General features: G+C 39.1%; 1 protein-coding gene across 1 annotated transcript in view; it reads left to right on the top strand.

Annotated features, from left to right (window-relative positions):
* The window catches only part of ptprua (protein tyrosine phosphatase receptor type Ua), a 446907-nt gene that overhangs the window by 214937 nt on the left and 213656 nt on the right, over positions 1-18314 (top strand). The window contains exon 4 of the mRNA XM_081375841.1: positions 14947-15028. Within this exon, the coding sequence (XP_081231967.1) occupies positions 14947-15028 (82 nt within the window). The remainder of the gene's footprint in view (positions 1-14946; positions 15029-18314) is intronic.

Here is an 18314-nt window from a genome sequence, read left to right as displayed (position 1 = left end):
AGAGAGGTCTACTGATGACTGGATTGAACACAATTAATTTAACTTTTCATTTGATGTATTGCACTTATATTTATATACTTTTAACGCAAAGAAGACTCTGACTGGATCTCATAACTCTGGAAGAGCACAACATTTCTCTGTACTGAATGTTGTGCTTCATACTTAAGATTGTCAGTTCATGATCTTCATATCATATGTAACAGGAACATTAATCAAGTCATTTTATATATATTTTATTCCCAAAGGATTCAGAAACTTTCAAATTAATAAAATGTGTACATAAAATGTAATTATGTATTTGAATCTTTTAATTCTGACAAGAACATTTAAATATAGCTGCGAGCAGCGATTACGGGCCCAAGCCGATGGCACCGCAACCCCGGTGCCTACCTAAAGGCACCGGGGTGGCGGTACCGCCGGCTTTGGCCCTCCATCGCTGCTCGCAGCTATATTTATATATATACATACATACATACATACATACACACACACACACACACACATACATATATATGTATATATATATATTAGGGGTGTAACGGTTCACAAAATTCACGGTTCGGTTCGATACGATACACTTGTGTCACGGTTCGGTACGGTTCGGTTCGGTACGTTTTCCATACAGCAAAAATAAATAAATGCCAGAGAAATTTCCTTGAATTATTTTTTTTCAATTATTATTTTATTTAATAAAACTAACATCATAAAGTATGATTTTTTTATTTATTTTCTTTGTTAATAATGTACTAACGGAGCTATACTTGACTCTTATTATGAGCATATAAAACAAAACAGCTCCTTGGACAAAATGAAATGTAATATTGTATAAACAAAGGTTTATTTTAGTTCAGAATCAGATTAACATTTGAGGGCAGCAATTGTATTCATAATGTCAAAATAAAACCGACGTAATGTTACTTGAAAGCATTATAGCCTAACAATCTTCCATACCTTGCAGTTAGTGTTACTACAGTAAATCCACGGTGAATGTTGCTGATCTGTGGACATCGTCCAGTTCATTCATCCATGGCACGATGTTTCTTCCCATGGTTTCCACATCAGCGCTGTTTGATCCGTTAATAACAGAGAAATGTGAATGTTTCTCACTAGATCTCGCAGCGATGTTATTACTTAAGTGGCGAATTCAAAAAGCATTTGAAATTCAAACGCGTTCTTTACTGGTCTGGATCTCTTAGCGCTGTGTGGTGTTGCTTGATTAGGCTCGCGCACAGGGCTCGCGAGTCCCGCTTCACAGTTGACGTTGTGGTCGCGGCAGCCTCTATGAGCGCGCTTGCCACCCGCGACACGCCTTCATTTGAAATAAAGAAATTTTGGTCGGCAGAAAAAATGGTCCAACGAACCGTTCGGTACGCAGTGCGTACCGAAAACCGAACCGAAAGCCTCGTACCGAACGGTTCGATACGAATACGCGTATCGTTACACCCCTAATATATATTTATTATTGTTCAAAAGTTTGGGGTCAGTAAGATTTTTAATGTTTTTAGGAGAAGTCTCTTCTGCTCACCAAGGCTGCATTTATTGATTAAAAATACAAACAAAAACAGTAATATTGTGAAATATTATTCCAATTTAAAACAGCTGTTTTCAATTTTTAAATATTTTACATAGTAATTCATTTCTGTGATCAAAGTTGAGTTTTCAGCATCATTACTCCAGTCTTCAGTGTCACATGATCCTTCAGAAATCATACTAATATGATGATTGATGCTCAATAAATATTCATTATTATTTTCAATGTTGAAAACAGTTGTGTACAGATTTTTTTTTTTCAAAATGCTTTGATGAATATAAAGTTCAAAAGAACAGCATATATTTCAAATATATATATTTTTAACATTATAAATGTCTTTACTGTAACTGTTGATCAGTTTAACTCATCCTTCATAAATAAAAGTACTGATTTATTTTATTTATTTCCCCAAAAAATAAAATTTTAATTATTACTAACCCAAAACTTTTGAGCGGTAGTGTTTAACGTTACAAAAGCTTTAGATTTCAGATAAATGCTGTTCTTTTGAACTTTCTATTCATCAAAGACTGTACACAACTGTTTTCGACATTTAAAATAATAATGAATGTTTCTTGAGTATCAATCATCATATTAGAATAATTTCTGAAGGATCATGTGACAGTGACGACTGGAGTAATGATGCTGAAAACTCAGCTTTGATCACAGGAATAAATAACAGTTTAAAATATATTTAAATAGAAAGCAGCTGTTTTAAATTGGAATAATATTTTACAATATTACTGTTTTTGTTTGTATTTTTAATCAAATAAATGCAGCCTTGGTGAGCAGAAGAAACTTCTCTGTTATGTGCGCGCCACAGACTGCACTTAGAGTTCCACCTTTTGCCTTCAGTCAATATTACGTTATTAGAAAAATATTTTTTTAGAGAATCGATTTTTTGACATTTGTGAATCGATTAAGAATCGTCCACGTCCGCATCACGATGCATATAAGAATAAATTGTTTCTCCCACCCCTAGATTTCATACAACAGGTTAATAAACAGTTACAATTAAGTCACTTACATTTTAGATGCAATGTTGACTGTTTTTGTTCTGTTTCAGCAGCGAAAATAGTTAAACAAAGATCACGGCAGAACCATCACGCATCACGTGTTTTCTCATAACTGAACGATTCAGCATTTTTAACGAATCGGTTGACTCAAAGATTGAATGATCAATCCATAAACATCTGTCTTAATCATGATCGACTCATTCGAACAAATCGTTTGAACGAATGAATCAATGACTCGCTTATTAAGATGGATGCCTGGCGACACCTAATGGTGGTTTAGTGTTGTTTAAAAGCATCATTCTTTCCCACATGTGTGTGATTTGTGTGTGCAACATTATCATTATTTTTCTTACACTATTATATTAGCGATTTAAAAGCACCCACTCGTGTCACACGTCGATTAACCGGTGGGAAAATATCCTCAGACACATACCTAATAAATGTATATTTAAATACAATATTGGCCTACCTGGTAAAAAGTTTTATATACTATTTTGATGTCCTTTTGGACACAAGAGGGCAGTATAGCCCTATGTTTGCTTTTTTGTTGAACCAAATAGCACTAAATAGCCTGTTTTAACTTTTTCATTCTTCTTGAATTGCAAAAACAGAATAAAATGGGTTTAGTTGTGATATTTGTATACTTTTATATAGAAATAAATGGTATATAATTACATTTTTAGAAGATTTTTAGTGTTTCCTTTTTGGACATTATTTAATCCCTCGCCATAGCAAAACCGTTTGAGATATTTATTATCCATTCACAATTTAGCATATTTAATGTAGTTTCATCATGTTGAAAAAGTTTGGTACGAATAAAATAAATAGTTTAAGAGGAGTGGCTAAAAATTCAGAGGCTGATTTTGCAAAAAAAATCACATTCAGACCAAAATATCTGACTTCCTGATGGCCAGAGTAATTGAATGTAAATTAGAAAGTTGTCCGGCTTGATGAGAACAATATACAAACAATTTTTTCTTTACTGTAGTTAAAACTAACCCCCCCACTTTTGTCAAAAGCATGTTGAAAGTGACACACTTCCTGCTGCCAGTTGGTGACGCTATAACTTTGACTCACAATAGCTACATCCATCTGATCGGCCTCTTACCACGAACACACTGCTGAAGTTTCATCAAGATCAGTTAATGTATGCAGAAGTTATTCCACTTCCGTGTTTCTCTTTTCTCGCCATAAATTCGATTCCTCGCCACAGCCAAACCGTTCGAGATATCAAAAATCCGTCCGCAATTTAGCATCCTCAAAGTCTTGACTACATGCACACCGAGTTTGAAGGGGACACGGTGAATTTTCTAGGAGGAGTATTTCACATTCCACAGCAAGCGTTTTCCAAACAACCCATAATAGCCGACTTCCTGTTGGGCTGGCGTAAAACTTGACCGGGGTAAAGTTGTTCGGCCCGATGAGATCTATATGTGTACCGAGTTTCATATTAATTCATGCCAGCGTGTTTGATATATGGATCAAGTTTTAGAACCCCGTTCAAGGGGGCGCTGTTGAGCCCCCCAGCCACGCCCGGGTACCAGCTTCAGCCCGGCCCTGATGGCCGTGGGTTCTGACCTGTGTGCAAAGTTTCAAGAGTTTTTGAGCACGTTAAGGACCCCAAAAGCCCCTGAAACCTTGATTAACAATATAAAAGCAATAGTCAAATCCCCGCTCCCCTCACACACACACAGACACAGAGAGAGGGAGAGAAAATTCTTCAGAAAATCCACATTCAAACCAAAATATCTCTCTTCCTGTTGGTCGGAGATGGTTCATGTAAATTAGAAAGTTGTCCGTCTTGATGAGAACAATACACATACCAAGTTTTGTTGCTGTTGATAAAACTAACCCCCCCCACTTATGACTAAAGGTGGCGCTACTGAGCCCCTCACCACGCCCGTTTCTGAAACTTTGCACATGTCTACTGGATAATAAATGTGATGTGTCTGTCGAGTTTCATGCAATTTCAAGTATGTTAAGAGTCTCAAAAGCATAAAAAAAGAATATTAAAGTTTGATGCGTTGCCACGGCAACAGTATCTAAGATATCAATAATCCTTTCACAGGTTTACATCTGCCGTGTGTCTACATTGTACACATAAAGTTTGAAGCAAATCTGGTAAAAATAAGACAGTGATTTCAAAGCATTTTAATAGTGATGTACTTCCTGCTGCCTGTTGGTGGCGCTATAACTTTGACTCACAATAGTCACATCAATGTGATCGGCCTCTTACAACGAACACACTGCTGAAGTTTCATCAAGATCAGTTAATGTATGCAGAAGTTATAACACACTTCCTGTTTCATTTTTTCGCCATAAATTCGATTCCTCGCCACGGCCAAACCGTTCGAGATATCAAAAATCCATCCGCAATTTTGCATCCTCAATGCCTTGACTTCACGCTGACCGAGTTTGGAGGCGAATCGATGTATTTCCTAGGAGGAGTACATTAAATTCCACAGCAAGCGTTTCCAAACAACCCTAAATAGCCGACTTCCTGTTGGGCTGGCGTAAAACTTAGAGCACGAAAGTTGTTCGGCCCGATGAGATCTATATGTGTACCGAGTTTCAAATTAATTCATGCAAGTGTGTTTGATATATGGACCAAGTTTTAGAACCCCGTTCAAGGGGGCGCTGTCGAGCCCCCCTGCCACACCCGGCTACCAGATTCAGCCCCGCCCTGATGGCCGCGGGTTCTGACCTGTGTGCAAAGTTTCAAGAGTTTTCGAGCATGTTTAGGGACCCAAAAGCCCCATAAACCTTGAAAAACAAATGAAAAAGTAAAATCTCACTCAACTGACAAATCACCCCCACCCCTCACACACTCAGAGACAGAGAGAGAGAGAAAATTCTCCAAAAAAATCACATTCAAACCAAAATATCTGACTTTCTGTTGCTTTGAGCTATTAAGTGTAAATTAGAAAGTTGTCCGGCTTGATGAGAACAATATACATACTGATTTTTGTGATTCTAGGAAAAACTAAGGCCCCATTTTTGACTAAAGGTGGCGCTACTGAGCCATTCCACCACGCCCGTTTTTGAAACTTTTCAAATGTCTACTGGCTAATAAGTGTGATGTGTCTGTTGAGTTTCATGCAATTTCAAGTATGTTAAGAGTCTCAAAAGCATCAAAAAAGAATAATAAAGTTTGATGCGTTGCCATGGCAACAGTATCTAAGATATCAATAATCCTTTCACAGGTCTACATCTGCCGTGTGTCTACATTATACACATAAAGTTTGAAGCAGATCGGGTAAAAATAAGAGAGTGATTTCAAAGCATTTTGAAAGTGACACACTTCCTGCTGCCAGTTGGTGGCGCTATAACTTTGACTCACAATAGTCACATCCTTGTGTTCGGCCTCTTACAACGAACACACTGCTGAAGTTTCATCAAGATCAGTTAATGTATGCAGAAGTTATAACACACTTCCCGTGTCCCATTATTCGCCATAAATTCGTTTCCTCGCCACGGCCAAACCGTTCGAGATATCAAAAATCCGTTCGCAATTTAGCATCCTCAATGTCTTGACTTCATTCACACCTAGTTTGGTGGCGATCGGATGAATTCCCTAGGAGGAGTATTTCACATTCCATTGTATGCATTTTCCAAACAACGTATAATAACCGACTTCCTGTTGGGCTGGTGTAAAACTTAGAGCACGAAAGTTGTTCGGCCCGGTGAGATCTATATGTGTACTGAGTTTCATATTATTACATGCAAGCGTGTTTGATTTATGGACCAATTTTTCCGACATAATTCCAGGGGGCGCTGTCGAGCCCCCGTGCCACGCCCGGGTACCAGCTTCAGTCCGGCCCTGATGGCCGCGGGTTCTGACGTGTGTGCAAAATTTCAAGAGTTTTTGAGCATGTTAAGGGCCCCAAAAGTGCCCGAGAAGTAGAAAAAAATAATAATAATAATAAATATAGCTGCGAGCAGCGATTACGGGCCCAAGCCGGTGGCACCGCAACCCCGGTGCCTTTAGGGTGGCGGTGCCGCCGGCTTTGGCCCTTTATCGCTGCTCGCAGCTATATATATATATATATATATATATATATATATATATATATATATATATATATATATATATATACACATACATATATATATTTATTTATTTATTCATTCATTCATTCATTTTTTTTTATTATTATTATTTTTTTTTTTATTCAGATTTTATGATACACTCAAAATATTCCACAACAAATCCTTTAAATTTAATGTAAAAGTAAAAATGAAAGTAAGCAGTGTTGGGCTCACGTAACCCTCTCATCAGAATCAAAATGTTTCAACATTTGCGATGTATTTGGATGCTAAACTATTCTTTATTATAGGCTTTGTTCTTCACTCGTGTTCCAATATTGATGGAAAAAATCATCCTCTTCACATGCGCAAAAATTTGCTTGGAAACATCACAGTGGAGCGAGCGGTGCTTACTGTGAATGTACGAATTGTACTACTGACTATTTAGAGCAGTGTAATTTTTATATGTTAGGTTAACTATTTTATTATTATATTTTATTAAGGCTATAATGAACAGGCTGCGATGTCAAGATTGTAATGCTGGAGTGTGTGTGTGTGTGTGTGTGTGTGTGTGTGTGTGTGTGTGTGTTCATGTTTTTCTATCCCGGTGGGGACTTTAACCTGAATGCACACAGACTCATGGGGACTCGTGTCACAGTGGGGACCTAAATAGAGGTCCCCATGGGTAAACAAGATTATAAATCATACAGAATGAGTTTTTTTGGAAATGTAAAAATGCAGAAAGTTTTATGGGATAGGTAGGTTTAGGGGTAGGGTTAGTGTGAGGAGATAAAATATACAGTTTGTTCAGTATAAAAACCATTAAGTCCATGGAGAGTACCCACAAAGATAGTAAACCGTGTGTGTGTGTGTGTGTGTGTGTGTGGCGTGGGCGCGATTGAACAGTAGACACATAAAAACATACTCCATCATTATACAGGACGACATTCAAACTGCAAAGCGTTAACTTATATTTGTGTACAGTTGCAATAAAACACAAAATTGTGCTTTTGTAAAATAATTTCAAGCAATCCACCCCCCGAAAGGCGCTAATTTTAAAATGAAACTAAAATGCTCATGGCTGCACGGGCATTCATAACGGTGCACGTCCACGGCGAGGAATGAGCAGAACAGAGTGAACGTTTTTCAGTTAATTCCTACTTCCATAGGAATTCATTTGAAACGCTCGCTCAACCAATATAAATGTCAGTGCGGACGAACATATTTTACTTTCGTTTTTAAGTTAGCGATTAAAAAGCCCCCAGCGGTGTCACACGTCAGTTAACCGGTGGTAAAATATTCTCACCGTCACATACCTAGTATATTTATATATAGATATAATAGGCCTACCTGATTTTGAACACAAGAGGGCAGTATAGCACTATGTTTGACTTTATTTATGTATTGTTTAGACTAAACAACCATTCTGGCAGTTTTTAAACTTAAAATTCATTCTTAAATTGAAAAAAAAAGAATAAAATGTTTAGTTGTGATGTTTGTATACTTTTATATAGAAATAAATGGTATATAATTACATTTTTAGAAAATTTGAGGCTTTTAGTTTTTCCTTTTTGGACATTAATCCCTCGCCATAGCAAAACCGTTTGAGATATTTATTATCCGTTCACAATTTAGCATATTTAATGTATTTTCATCATGTTGAAAAAGTTTGGTGGGAATAAAATAAATAGTTTAAGAGGAGTGGCTAAAAATTCATAGGCTGATTTTGCAAAAAAATCCACATTCAGACCAAAATATCTGACTTCCTTTTGCTCTGAGCTAATGAATGTAAATTAGAAAGTTGTCCGGCTTGATGAGAACAATATAAAAACATTTTTTTTTTACTGTATTTAAAACTAACCCCCCACTTTTGTCAAAAGCATGTTGAAAGTGACACACTTCCTGCTGCCAGTTGGTGGCGCTATAACTTTGACTCACAATAGTCACATCCATCTGATCGGCCTCTTACCACGAACACACTGCTGAAGTTTCATCAAGATCAGTTGATGTATGCAGAAGTTATAACACTTCGTGTCTCTCTTTTCTCGCCATAAATTCGTTTCCTCACCACGGCCAAACCGTTCAAGATATCAAAAATCCGTCCGCAATTTAGCATCCTCAATGTCTTTACTTCATGCTGACTGAGTTTGGAGGTGATTGAATGAATTCTCTAGGAGGAGTACATCACATTCCACAGCAAGCGTTTTACAAACAACCCATAATAGCTGACTTCCTGTTGGGCTGGCGTGAAACTTGTCAGAGGGAAAGTTGTTCGGCCCGACGAAATCTATATGTGTACCGAGTTTCATATTATTTCATGCAAGCGTGTTTGATATATGGACCAAGTTTTCAGACCCTGTTCAAGAGGGCGCTGTTGAGCCCCCCTGCCACGCCCGTTTCTGAAACTTTTCACATGTCTACTGGCTAATAAGTGTTATGTGTCTGTCGAGTTTCATCCAATTTCAAGCATGTTAAGAGTCTCAAACGCATCCGAAAAGAATATTAAAACTTGATGCGTTGCCACGGCAACAGTATCTAAGATATCAATAATCCTTTCACAGGTCTACATCTGCCCTGTGTTTACATTATACACATAAAGTTTGAAGCAAATCGGGTAAAATTAAGAGGGTGACTTCAAAGCATTTTGAAAGTGACACACTTCCTGCTGCCAGTTGGTGGCGCTATAACTTTGACTCACAATAGTCACATCCATGTGATCGGCCTCTTACAACGAACACACTGCTGAAGTTTCATCAAGATCAGTTAATGTATGCAGAAGTTATAACACACTTCCTGTGTCCCATTATTCGCCATAAATTTGTTTCCTCGCCACGGCCAAACCGTTCGAGATATCAAAAATCCGTTCGCAAGAATTCATCCTCAATGTCTTGACTTTATTCTCACAGAGTTTGGTGGCGATCGGATGAAATCCCTAGGAGGAGTATTTCACATTCCATTGTATGCGTTTTCCAAACAACGTATAATAACCGACTTCCTGTTGGGCTTTTGTAAAACTTAGAGCACGAAAGTTGTTCGGCCCGATGAGATATATATGTGTACTGAGTTTCATATTATTACATGCAAGCGTGTTTGATTTATGGACCAAGTTTTCGGACCCCATTCCAGGGGGCGCTGTCGAGCCCCCCTGCCACGCCCCAGTACCAGCTTCAGCCCGGCCCTGATGGCCGCAGGTTCTGACGTGTGTGCAAAATTTCAAGAGTTTTTGAGCAGGTTAAGGGCCCCAAAAGTGGCAAAAAGGCAAAAAAAAAAATAATGAAGAAAAAAAAAAAATATATATATATATATATAAATATAGCTGCGAGCAGCGATTACGGGCCCAAGCCGGTGGCACCGCAACCCCGATGCCTTTAGTTACCTAAAGGCACCGGGGTGGCGGTGCCGCCGGCTTTGGCCCTTCATCGCTGCTCGCAGCTATATTTATATATATATATATATATATATATAATCTTGAATGTATTTTTTATCATGTTGAAAAAGTTTGGTGTGAATAAAATAAACCACTTAGGAGGAGTAACTAAAAACTCAGAGTCTGACATATCCAAAAAATCCACATTCAAACCAAAATATCTGACTTCCTGTTGCTCGGAGCTAATGACTGTAAATTAGAAAGTTGTCCGGCTCGATGAGACCAATATGCGTACTGATTTTTGTAACTGTGGGTAAAAGTAACCCCCCCCACTTTTGATAAAAGCATTTTGAAAGTGACACACTTCCTGCTACCAGTTGGTGGCGCTATAACTTTGACTCACAATAGTTACATCCATCTGACCGGCCTCTTACCATGAACACACTGCTGAAGTTTCATCAAGATCAGTTAATGTATGCAGAAGTTATAACACTTCGTGTTTCTCTTTTCTCGCCATAAATTTGTTTCCTCGCCACGGCCAAACCGTTCGAGATATCAAAAATCCGTCCGCAATTTAGCATCCTCAATGTCTTGACTTCATGCACACCGAGTTTGGTGGCGATTGGATGAATTCTCTAGGAGGAGTAGTTCACATTCCACAGCAAGCGTTTTCCAAACAACCCATAATAGCTGACTTCCTGTTGGGCGGAGCTAATAACTTAGACTGCGGAAGTTGTTCGGCCCGATGAGATCTATATGTGTACCGAGTTTCATATTAATTCATGCAAGTGTGTTTGACATATGGACCAAGTTTTCAGACCGTGTTCAAGGGGGCGCTGTTGAGCCCCCTGCCACGCCCGGGTACCAGCTTCAGCCCGGCACTGATGGCCGTGGGTTCTGACCTGTGTGTAAAGTTTCAAGAGTTTTTGAGCACGTTAAGGACCCCAAAAGCCCCTGAAACCTTGATTAACAATATAAAAGCAATAGTCAAATCCCCCCCTCCCCTCACACACACAGAGACACAGAGAGAGGGAGAGAAAATTCTTCAGAAAATCCACATTCAAACCAAAATATCTCTTTTCCTGTTGGTCAGAGATCGTTAATGTAAATTAGAAAGTTGTCCGTCTTGATGAGAACAATACACATACCAAGTTTTGTTGCTGTTGATAAAACTAACCCCCCCCATTTATGACTAAAGGTGGCGCTACTGAGCCCCTCACCACGCCCGTTTCTGAAACTTTGCACAAGTCTACGGGCTAATAAGTGTGATGTGTCTGTCGAGTTTCATTCAATTTCAAGTATGTTAAGAGTCTCAAAAGCATCAAAAAACAATATTAAAGTTTGATGCGTTGCCACGACAACAGTATTAAAGATATCAAAAATCCTTTCACAGGTCTACATCTGCCGTGTGTTTACATTATACACATAAAGTTTGAAGCAAATCGGGTAAAAATAAGAGGGTGATTTCAAAGCATTTTGAAAGTGACACACTTCCTGCTGCCAGTTGGTGGCGCTATAACTTTGACTCACAATAGTCACATCCTTGTGTTCGGCCTCTTACAACGAACACACTGCTGAAGTTTCATCAAGATCAGATAATGTATGCTGAAGTTATAACACACTTCCTGTGTCCCTTATTCGCCATAAATTCGTTTCCTTGCCACGGCCAAACCGTTTGAGATATCAAAAATCCGTCCGCAATTTAGCATCCTCAATGTCTTGACTTCATGCACACCGAGTTTGGTGGGGATGGGATGAATTTTCTAGGAGGAGTAGTTCACATTCCACAGCAAGCGTTTTCCAAACAACCCATAATAGCCGACTTCCTGTTGGGCTGGCGTGAAACTTGACAGAGGGAAAGTTGTTCGGCCCGATGAGATCTATATGTGTACCGAGTTTCATATTAATTCATGCAAGCGTGTTTGATATATGGACCAAGTTTTCAGACCCCGTTCAAGGGGGCGCTGTTGAGCCCCCCTGCCATGCCCGTTTCTGAAACTTTTCACATGTCTACTGGCTAATAAATGTGATGTATCTGTCGAGTTTCATCCAATTTCAAGCATGCTAAGAGTCTCAAACGCATCCGAAAAGAATATTAAAGTTTGATGCGTTGCCACGGCAACAGTATCTAAGATATCAATAATCCTTTCACAGGTCTACATCTGCCGTGTGTCTACATTATACACATAAAGTTTGAAGCAAATCGGGTAAAATTAAGAGGGTGAATTCAAAGAATTTTGAAAGTGACACACTTCCTGCTGCCAGTTGGTGGCGCTATAACTTTGACTCACAATAGTCACATCCATGTGATCGGCCTCTTACAACAAACACACTGCTGAAGTTTCATCAAGATCAGTTAATGTATGCAGAAGTTATAACACACTTCCTGTGTCCCATTATTCGCCATAAATTTGTTTCCTCGCCACGGCCAAACCGTTTGAGATATCAAAAATCCATTCGCAAGAATTCATCCTCAATGTCTTGACTTTATTCTCACCGAGTTTGGTGGCGATCGGATGAAATCCCTAGGAGGAGTATTTCACATTCCATTGTATGCGTTTTCCAAACAACGTATAATAACCGACTTCCTGTTGGGCTTTTGTAAAACTTAGAGCACGAAAGTTGTTCGGCCCGATGAGATCTATATGTGTACTGAGTTTCATATTATTACATGCAAGCGTGTTTGATTTATGGACCAAGTTTTCGGACCCCATTCCAGGGGGCGCTGTCGAGCCCCCCTGCCACGCCCCGGTACCAGCTTCAGCCCGGCCCTGATGGCCGCGGGTTCTGACGTGTGTGCAAAATTTCAAGAGTTTTTGAGCATGTTAAGGGCCCCAAAAGTGGCAAAAAGGCAAAAAAAAAAATAATGAAGAAAAAAAAAAATAATAATCCTTACGAAAACAATAGGGCCTCCGCCCTTTCAGGGCTTGGGCCCTAATAATCCTTACGGAAACAATAGGGCCTTCGCCCTTTCAGGGCTTGGGCCCTAATAACAAATAATCCTACCGAAAACAATAGGGCCTTCGCCCTTTCAGGGCTTGGGCCCTAATAATGCATGCATAGCAGGGCTTTATTCCTAGAGCGTGTACATATAGTTCGCAGGAGACAAATAAATACAGTAACAATGCATCACTTTCAACCTCTTGTTGAAACAACTGTCAAAATGGATGGCTTGCAACATGACTATTTTGAAAGAATTACAGTAGGAATGGTAAGATCACAGTACTGGTTGTCTGCATCTTCATACATCATCTGTCTCGGAAATCTGAAACAATAATATATGCAGCTTAAAAAAAAGAGATGTCTCCATATGCACTTCATTTACATTATCATCCGTTGAATGTGTGGTGGACAGCACAGGACATGAAAATCCTTCAATACTAAAAATAAATATTTATGTTCACATGTGGACTAAACAGCAGTTCATAAACTATTGCTTCAACTGATCTCGAACAACTTTAACTTCAGTAAACACTGAAATGAACCGATCAACAGCAGTGCACATACCTCTGCTCAGCCACGAACATAGACAGTAAAAGAAATGGACACAGCGACCCCATTGGATCTCAATTGAGACAAGTGAAGCCCATTTCTAGCGATTTCTTAGCACTTCCTTTCCTGACACGCAGACTCAAACCAAGCAAAGCGTTACACGGACCACGTGAGCAACCCGTCTGTCTTCTAGTAGCTGTGCCAAGAGAAATCTGAATCATTCCCTTCCGAATCTCGCAGAGACGGAGAGCGTGAGTAGGAATTGTCCATGAGCTTGGAGCAGGAGCAACTTTTGCTAGGTATTCTGATTAATTATATTGTCATTTTGCCTCTACGTCCCCCCGATTGCCCGCGAGCTTCTCCTCCCGCCCATACGGTAATCTCTCTACTGTGCGACAGAGAGTCGCGTGGTTATGACGCAATCGTTAGCCTACTTTTACAAAAACTGCTTCTACGGGGCAATAACATAAGCTACAAGGTAATGGGGCCTTTTATACATTGTCGTGTTTCTTTAGAAATAAATAATGGACAAATGGAGTCTTCAAACGCCTCAGATGTAAAGTTATTCGCTGTCAAAGTGACGCCAAAATGAATGGGAGTCAATGGGATGCTAACTGCAGGTGAAGTTCTGCTACAAGATGGTGGCACGCGGCCGGCTTCAACTTCCGGTCGACTTCCTTCCAGCCTGGCCACGAACCGGTTCTTGGTCGAAAGCTGATGACGTAACATGCCAGTAGGCCCGCCCTCACGTGATACCGATTGGTCGATGATAAGCTTAAATCTGATTGGCTAAAGAGTACGACTGCTCTGTGTAGGAGGAGTTCGCTGCCAGGAAAGTCTCAAAAACACACACACACACACAAATCCAAGGCGATTCACACGTGTATGACGATTTGTACATTCACATTCAAGGATAAACTCGTACATTTTAAACATTCAAAGGTTTTTGTACACAGTTGTATATATACGAATTGTGTTTTGCATTTGTGAAATGTATTTTATGAATATATACCTTTATTTTGCGCATGTGAATTGCTTTTTGTGAATGTATATTTTTTTCACGCACGTGAATTTTTTTTGTGTGTGCGTGAATTAGGTTTCATGCATGTGAAATTGTCTACGCATGTGTGAATCATGTTTTTTGCGTGAATTATAATTGAGACTATTCTGCTTCCATACACTAAATGTGATCGCAAATTAACTGAGAATCATGTTGATGCTGGTTCAAATCTTGCTTGGAGTGGCACAAGTAGGACCAGTTACGTCGGTGCCGTGACCCGGATCCGAGCTCCCTGGCTTTAAGAGGTGTCCTTGTTAGAAAGGCTGTCGTCAGTTCAAGCCCTGCTCTTAGCAGGCTGAGGCATTATGTCTTGTTCACATTATAATTGTTTTAGGTAAAAAATCTATAAAGGTTATTTAAAACGTTACTGTAACACAAAACTGTAAAAACGTTTTGTGCCCTTTGCCTTCCCTTGTTTATTTCTTTTCAACTCACTTTTTCATATCTTCCCTTGCAGATCGTATTTGAAGCCACAGTCTCATCCGAGCAGAAGGGATACATCGCCCTGGATGATATAGTGCTGTTAAACTACCCCTGCTGTAAGTTCTGTTCCTCTACAGACATAAAAAAAACACATTCTCACTGACCTTTTCCAGCCTAGAGGGGGGCGTATGACCAGGTTGGTCCACCCAGATTGAGGAACAAAGGTGGCCATTTCCTCTCATCAGAGTCTCGGGGTACTTACTTTTGATCTGAATAGCCATCATGAAAGACAATTATCCACTGACACTTTTCCTTCCATTTCTCTTGTTCTTGCTCACATCCACTTCCTGCGGCTGACCTTTTTGTCCATACATCACTCTATCTCTCTGTCCCAGCGGTCACCGTCTCAGATTTATTTATTTTCTGGGGGAGAAGAAAGAAAAAAGGGCTTCTCTCTTTGGCTTTTGTGCCCTGTGTGCTGCTACTTAATCTGTTGCTTCACTCAGGTGTGAATAAGAGTGAATCTCCTGTGTCCATCTCTGCTCTGTTATTTTTTTCTCTTCTCACTCTTCCAATGTCCTCACTCACCTGCTGACACTCCATTAGCTCTGCTGGAAGTTTGTGTTAGTGGGCACCGCATAATTCTGCTCCAGTAGTTTGGACTGGGGCACTCGGAGCCACAACCCACTGTGGGTCTCACTACCTGCTGACTTCTGGGAAATGCAGTGCAGTCATGCTGACAGGAATGCTGGAGAAAGGAGATTGTATGCGGATGGGGATCGTGCTGTTGAATTGTGAGACTCAGTTTGTGGGCTGCTTTAATTTGATGGAGTCGACTGTAGGCCTCCTGCATTTCAATTTTACACCCCACAGCAAGAACGTAATTGCAAATGCTCCAGAAACAGACACCAAACAGACGCAGAAAAAAGTCTTGTTACCCAAGTTTGTAAGCCCAGTGTTGAGCTTTTTTGTATATTTAGATAGGTCATTTGTTCTGCATGAGTGCGGAGATGCTCTTAAAGAAGAGAAAGAGACATTGTGGTGATAATTTAACAAAACTTTGCTCATTAGTGGAAAAACCCTGCTATTACTATTACTTATATTTAGGGTTAATGATTTGAACAAGCACTCTAGCTCTACAACACTTGGGTGCATAACCATCCCACAAATCATCTTTTGAGATGAAAGTTAATTACATTTTCTAGTTTTGTCAGTACATCAAGTTCTGTTTGACACCTGGGCTGCATCTCCCACAAGTAACGTGAGTAAGTTGACAGTGGAGAACTTTGGTGGCAATGGTTTTCATGATCATGTTGGGCAAATGCAGCCCTAGACAGTTTAAAAGCTCTCTGTTCAAAATGTTGTTTTAGGCTGACAAAAGCTTTATTACTGCATTTGAAAAAAACACCCCGAGGCTCTGGAATGCGCAATAACCTTACAATTGATTCAATTTCTTCCCTACATATTAGAAAAAACTCTCTGTGATAGCACTAAAATCATTGCCGTCTGCTCAGATTTAAATAATGTAGACAGGGCTCTAAGTGATCAGCACCACGGGCAGCTCCATTTAAAGACACTGGCACTGGATAATCACAATTCCTTAGGAGTCTGGGATTTAAAAAAAAAAAAGAAATTAAAACTTTTATTCAGAAACAATGCATGGCAATAAAGACTTTTACTTTTTATATATATATATATATATATTATTTTATATCAAATAAATTCAGTTATTTGTAATTTTCTATTCATCAAATATCCTGAAAAGAAAACAATAATCCACAAACATTAAATGATTGCCAAAGCATACCAGGATGAAATCAGACCAATGAACTCTGAGATTTAGCTAGTAACACGTTAAGGATGGGAAACATACATTTACTGATAACAGATGGCCATGCCTTCAGCATTTTTTAAAAGTTACATTAATATTTAAAAACACTGAGATATATCTACTTTTGCAATTTTCCAGATTGTACAGTAACAGTGAACTTTAGAGACAGGAAGATGATGCTCAGTTTGCCAAATTTAAACATTGCTGATGGAGACCAATTGAAAACATGGCAAGAACTGCTGACAGTCTCACCAAACCTAAAATAAATTGCTAACTGATCACTATGTTCCCTGAAATGACATTATTTTGCTTGCTTGCTTGCTTGCTTGCTTGCTTGCTTGCAAGTAGTATTCATGTTTACAACTACTAAATCAACTAGTTATATGTACTTTATTAATCTGCAGTTATTATTATGCAGTTATTCATAAAATAATACTATAAAACAATCTGTAACACTTTATTTTTATAGTGTCCTTGTTACATATATTTACTTTCCGTAGTAATAAATGTAAATTATGCATAAATACAAGGAACTAACCCTAAACCAAACCCTATTCCTAACCTTACCTTAGTAAGTACATGTTGTTAATTACTTAGCTATACGTAAATATATAATTACACTAGTAACAAGGACACCTTAATAAAAGTGTACTCAAACAATAATTTAAAATGCAACTAATTACTATAACAATAAAAGCAAATTTTGCATAATTACAAGCAACTTACCATAAGCAAAACCCTCAGCCTAACCCTATAGTAAGTACATGTAGTTAATTGATATTACTCAGGGTGATGTTGTGACAGTAATTACACAAATAAGTACTAAAATAAAGTGTAACCTAAACTGAATTATTATACCTATGAATTTATATTAATATAAGCAAACATCACATTTGTGTGGCACACATTTCAAATCAATCACTGATGAAGTTCGGTGATTTGAAGATATTGCCTGTGTAGACAGAGCAACTAGGTTTTGAAACACCTTGATAGTTAAGACAGTAGTAGCGTATGTAATTCCATCTGCACTTTCCACTGGCAGTGCATTACCTGAAGTATAATCCTCATGAATGATAATAGTGGGTGTTTCTGAGAAAAGCTAGCGAGCCATATTGTCTGTCCAAGACAGTCCGGCTCACCTCAGAACCACTGTTTCTCTCTGAAAAATTCACCCAGAGCCCCTTACTGCAAAATAAATAAATAAATAAATAAATAAAATAACAAACCTGACCTCAAGCAACAAGCATTTGTCGACTTGAATGACAATGGAGTGAAGAACCTGTCCCAGGGTCAGGGTGAAAGACTGTCACCATGGAGACAGGTTTCACAAAAACACCAGATCACTGTGGTCCTCTGCAGATGGAGCCACCCAACAGATATCTGTTCACACACACACACACACACATTCACAAAGTCTTATACAATATCAGACAGCCCAACCTTAGGCGTTCACACTCTTCACATTTTTGTGTTTGTTTCTGGTTGTCTCCACATGTGTTTTCACCAAACAAAATCTGTCAAATCCTTGAATTTTGCTTGACTAAGCCTGGGACACATAGTTCCCTTTCGAA

This window comes from Scardinius erythrophthalmus (assembly GCF_964197995.2).
Source record: "Scardinius erythrophthalmus genome assembly, chromosome: 10".
Classification (NCBI taxonomy): domain Eukaryota; kingdom Metazoa; phylum Chordata; class Actinopteri; order Cypriniformes; family Leuciscidae; genus Scardinius; species Scardinius erythrophthalmus.
This window is presented reverse-complemented; position numbering and strand designations above follow the sequence as displayed.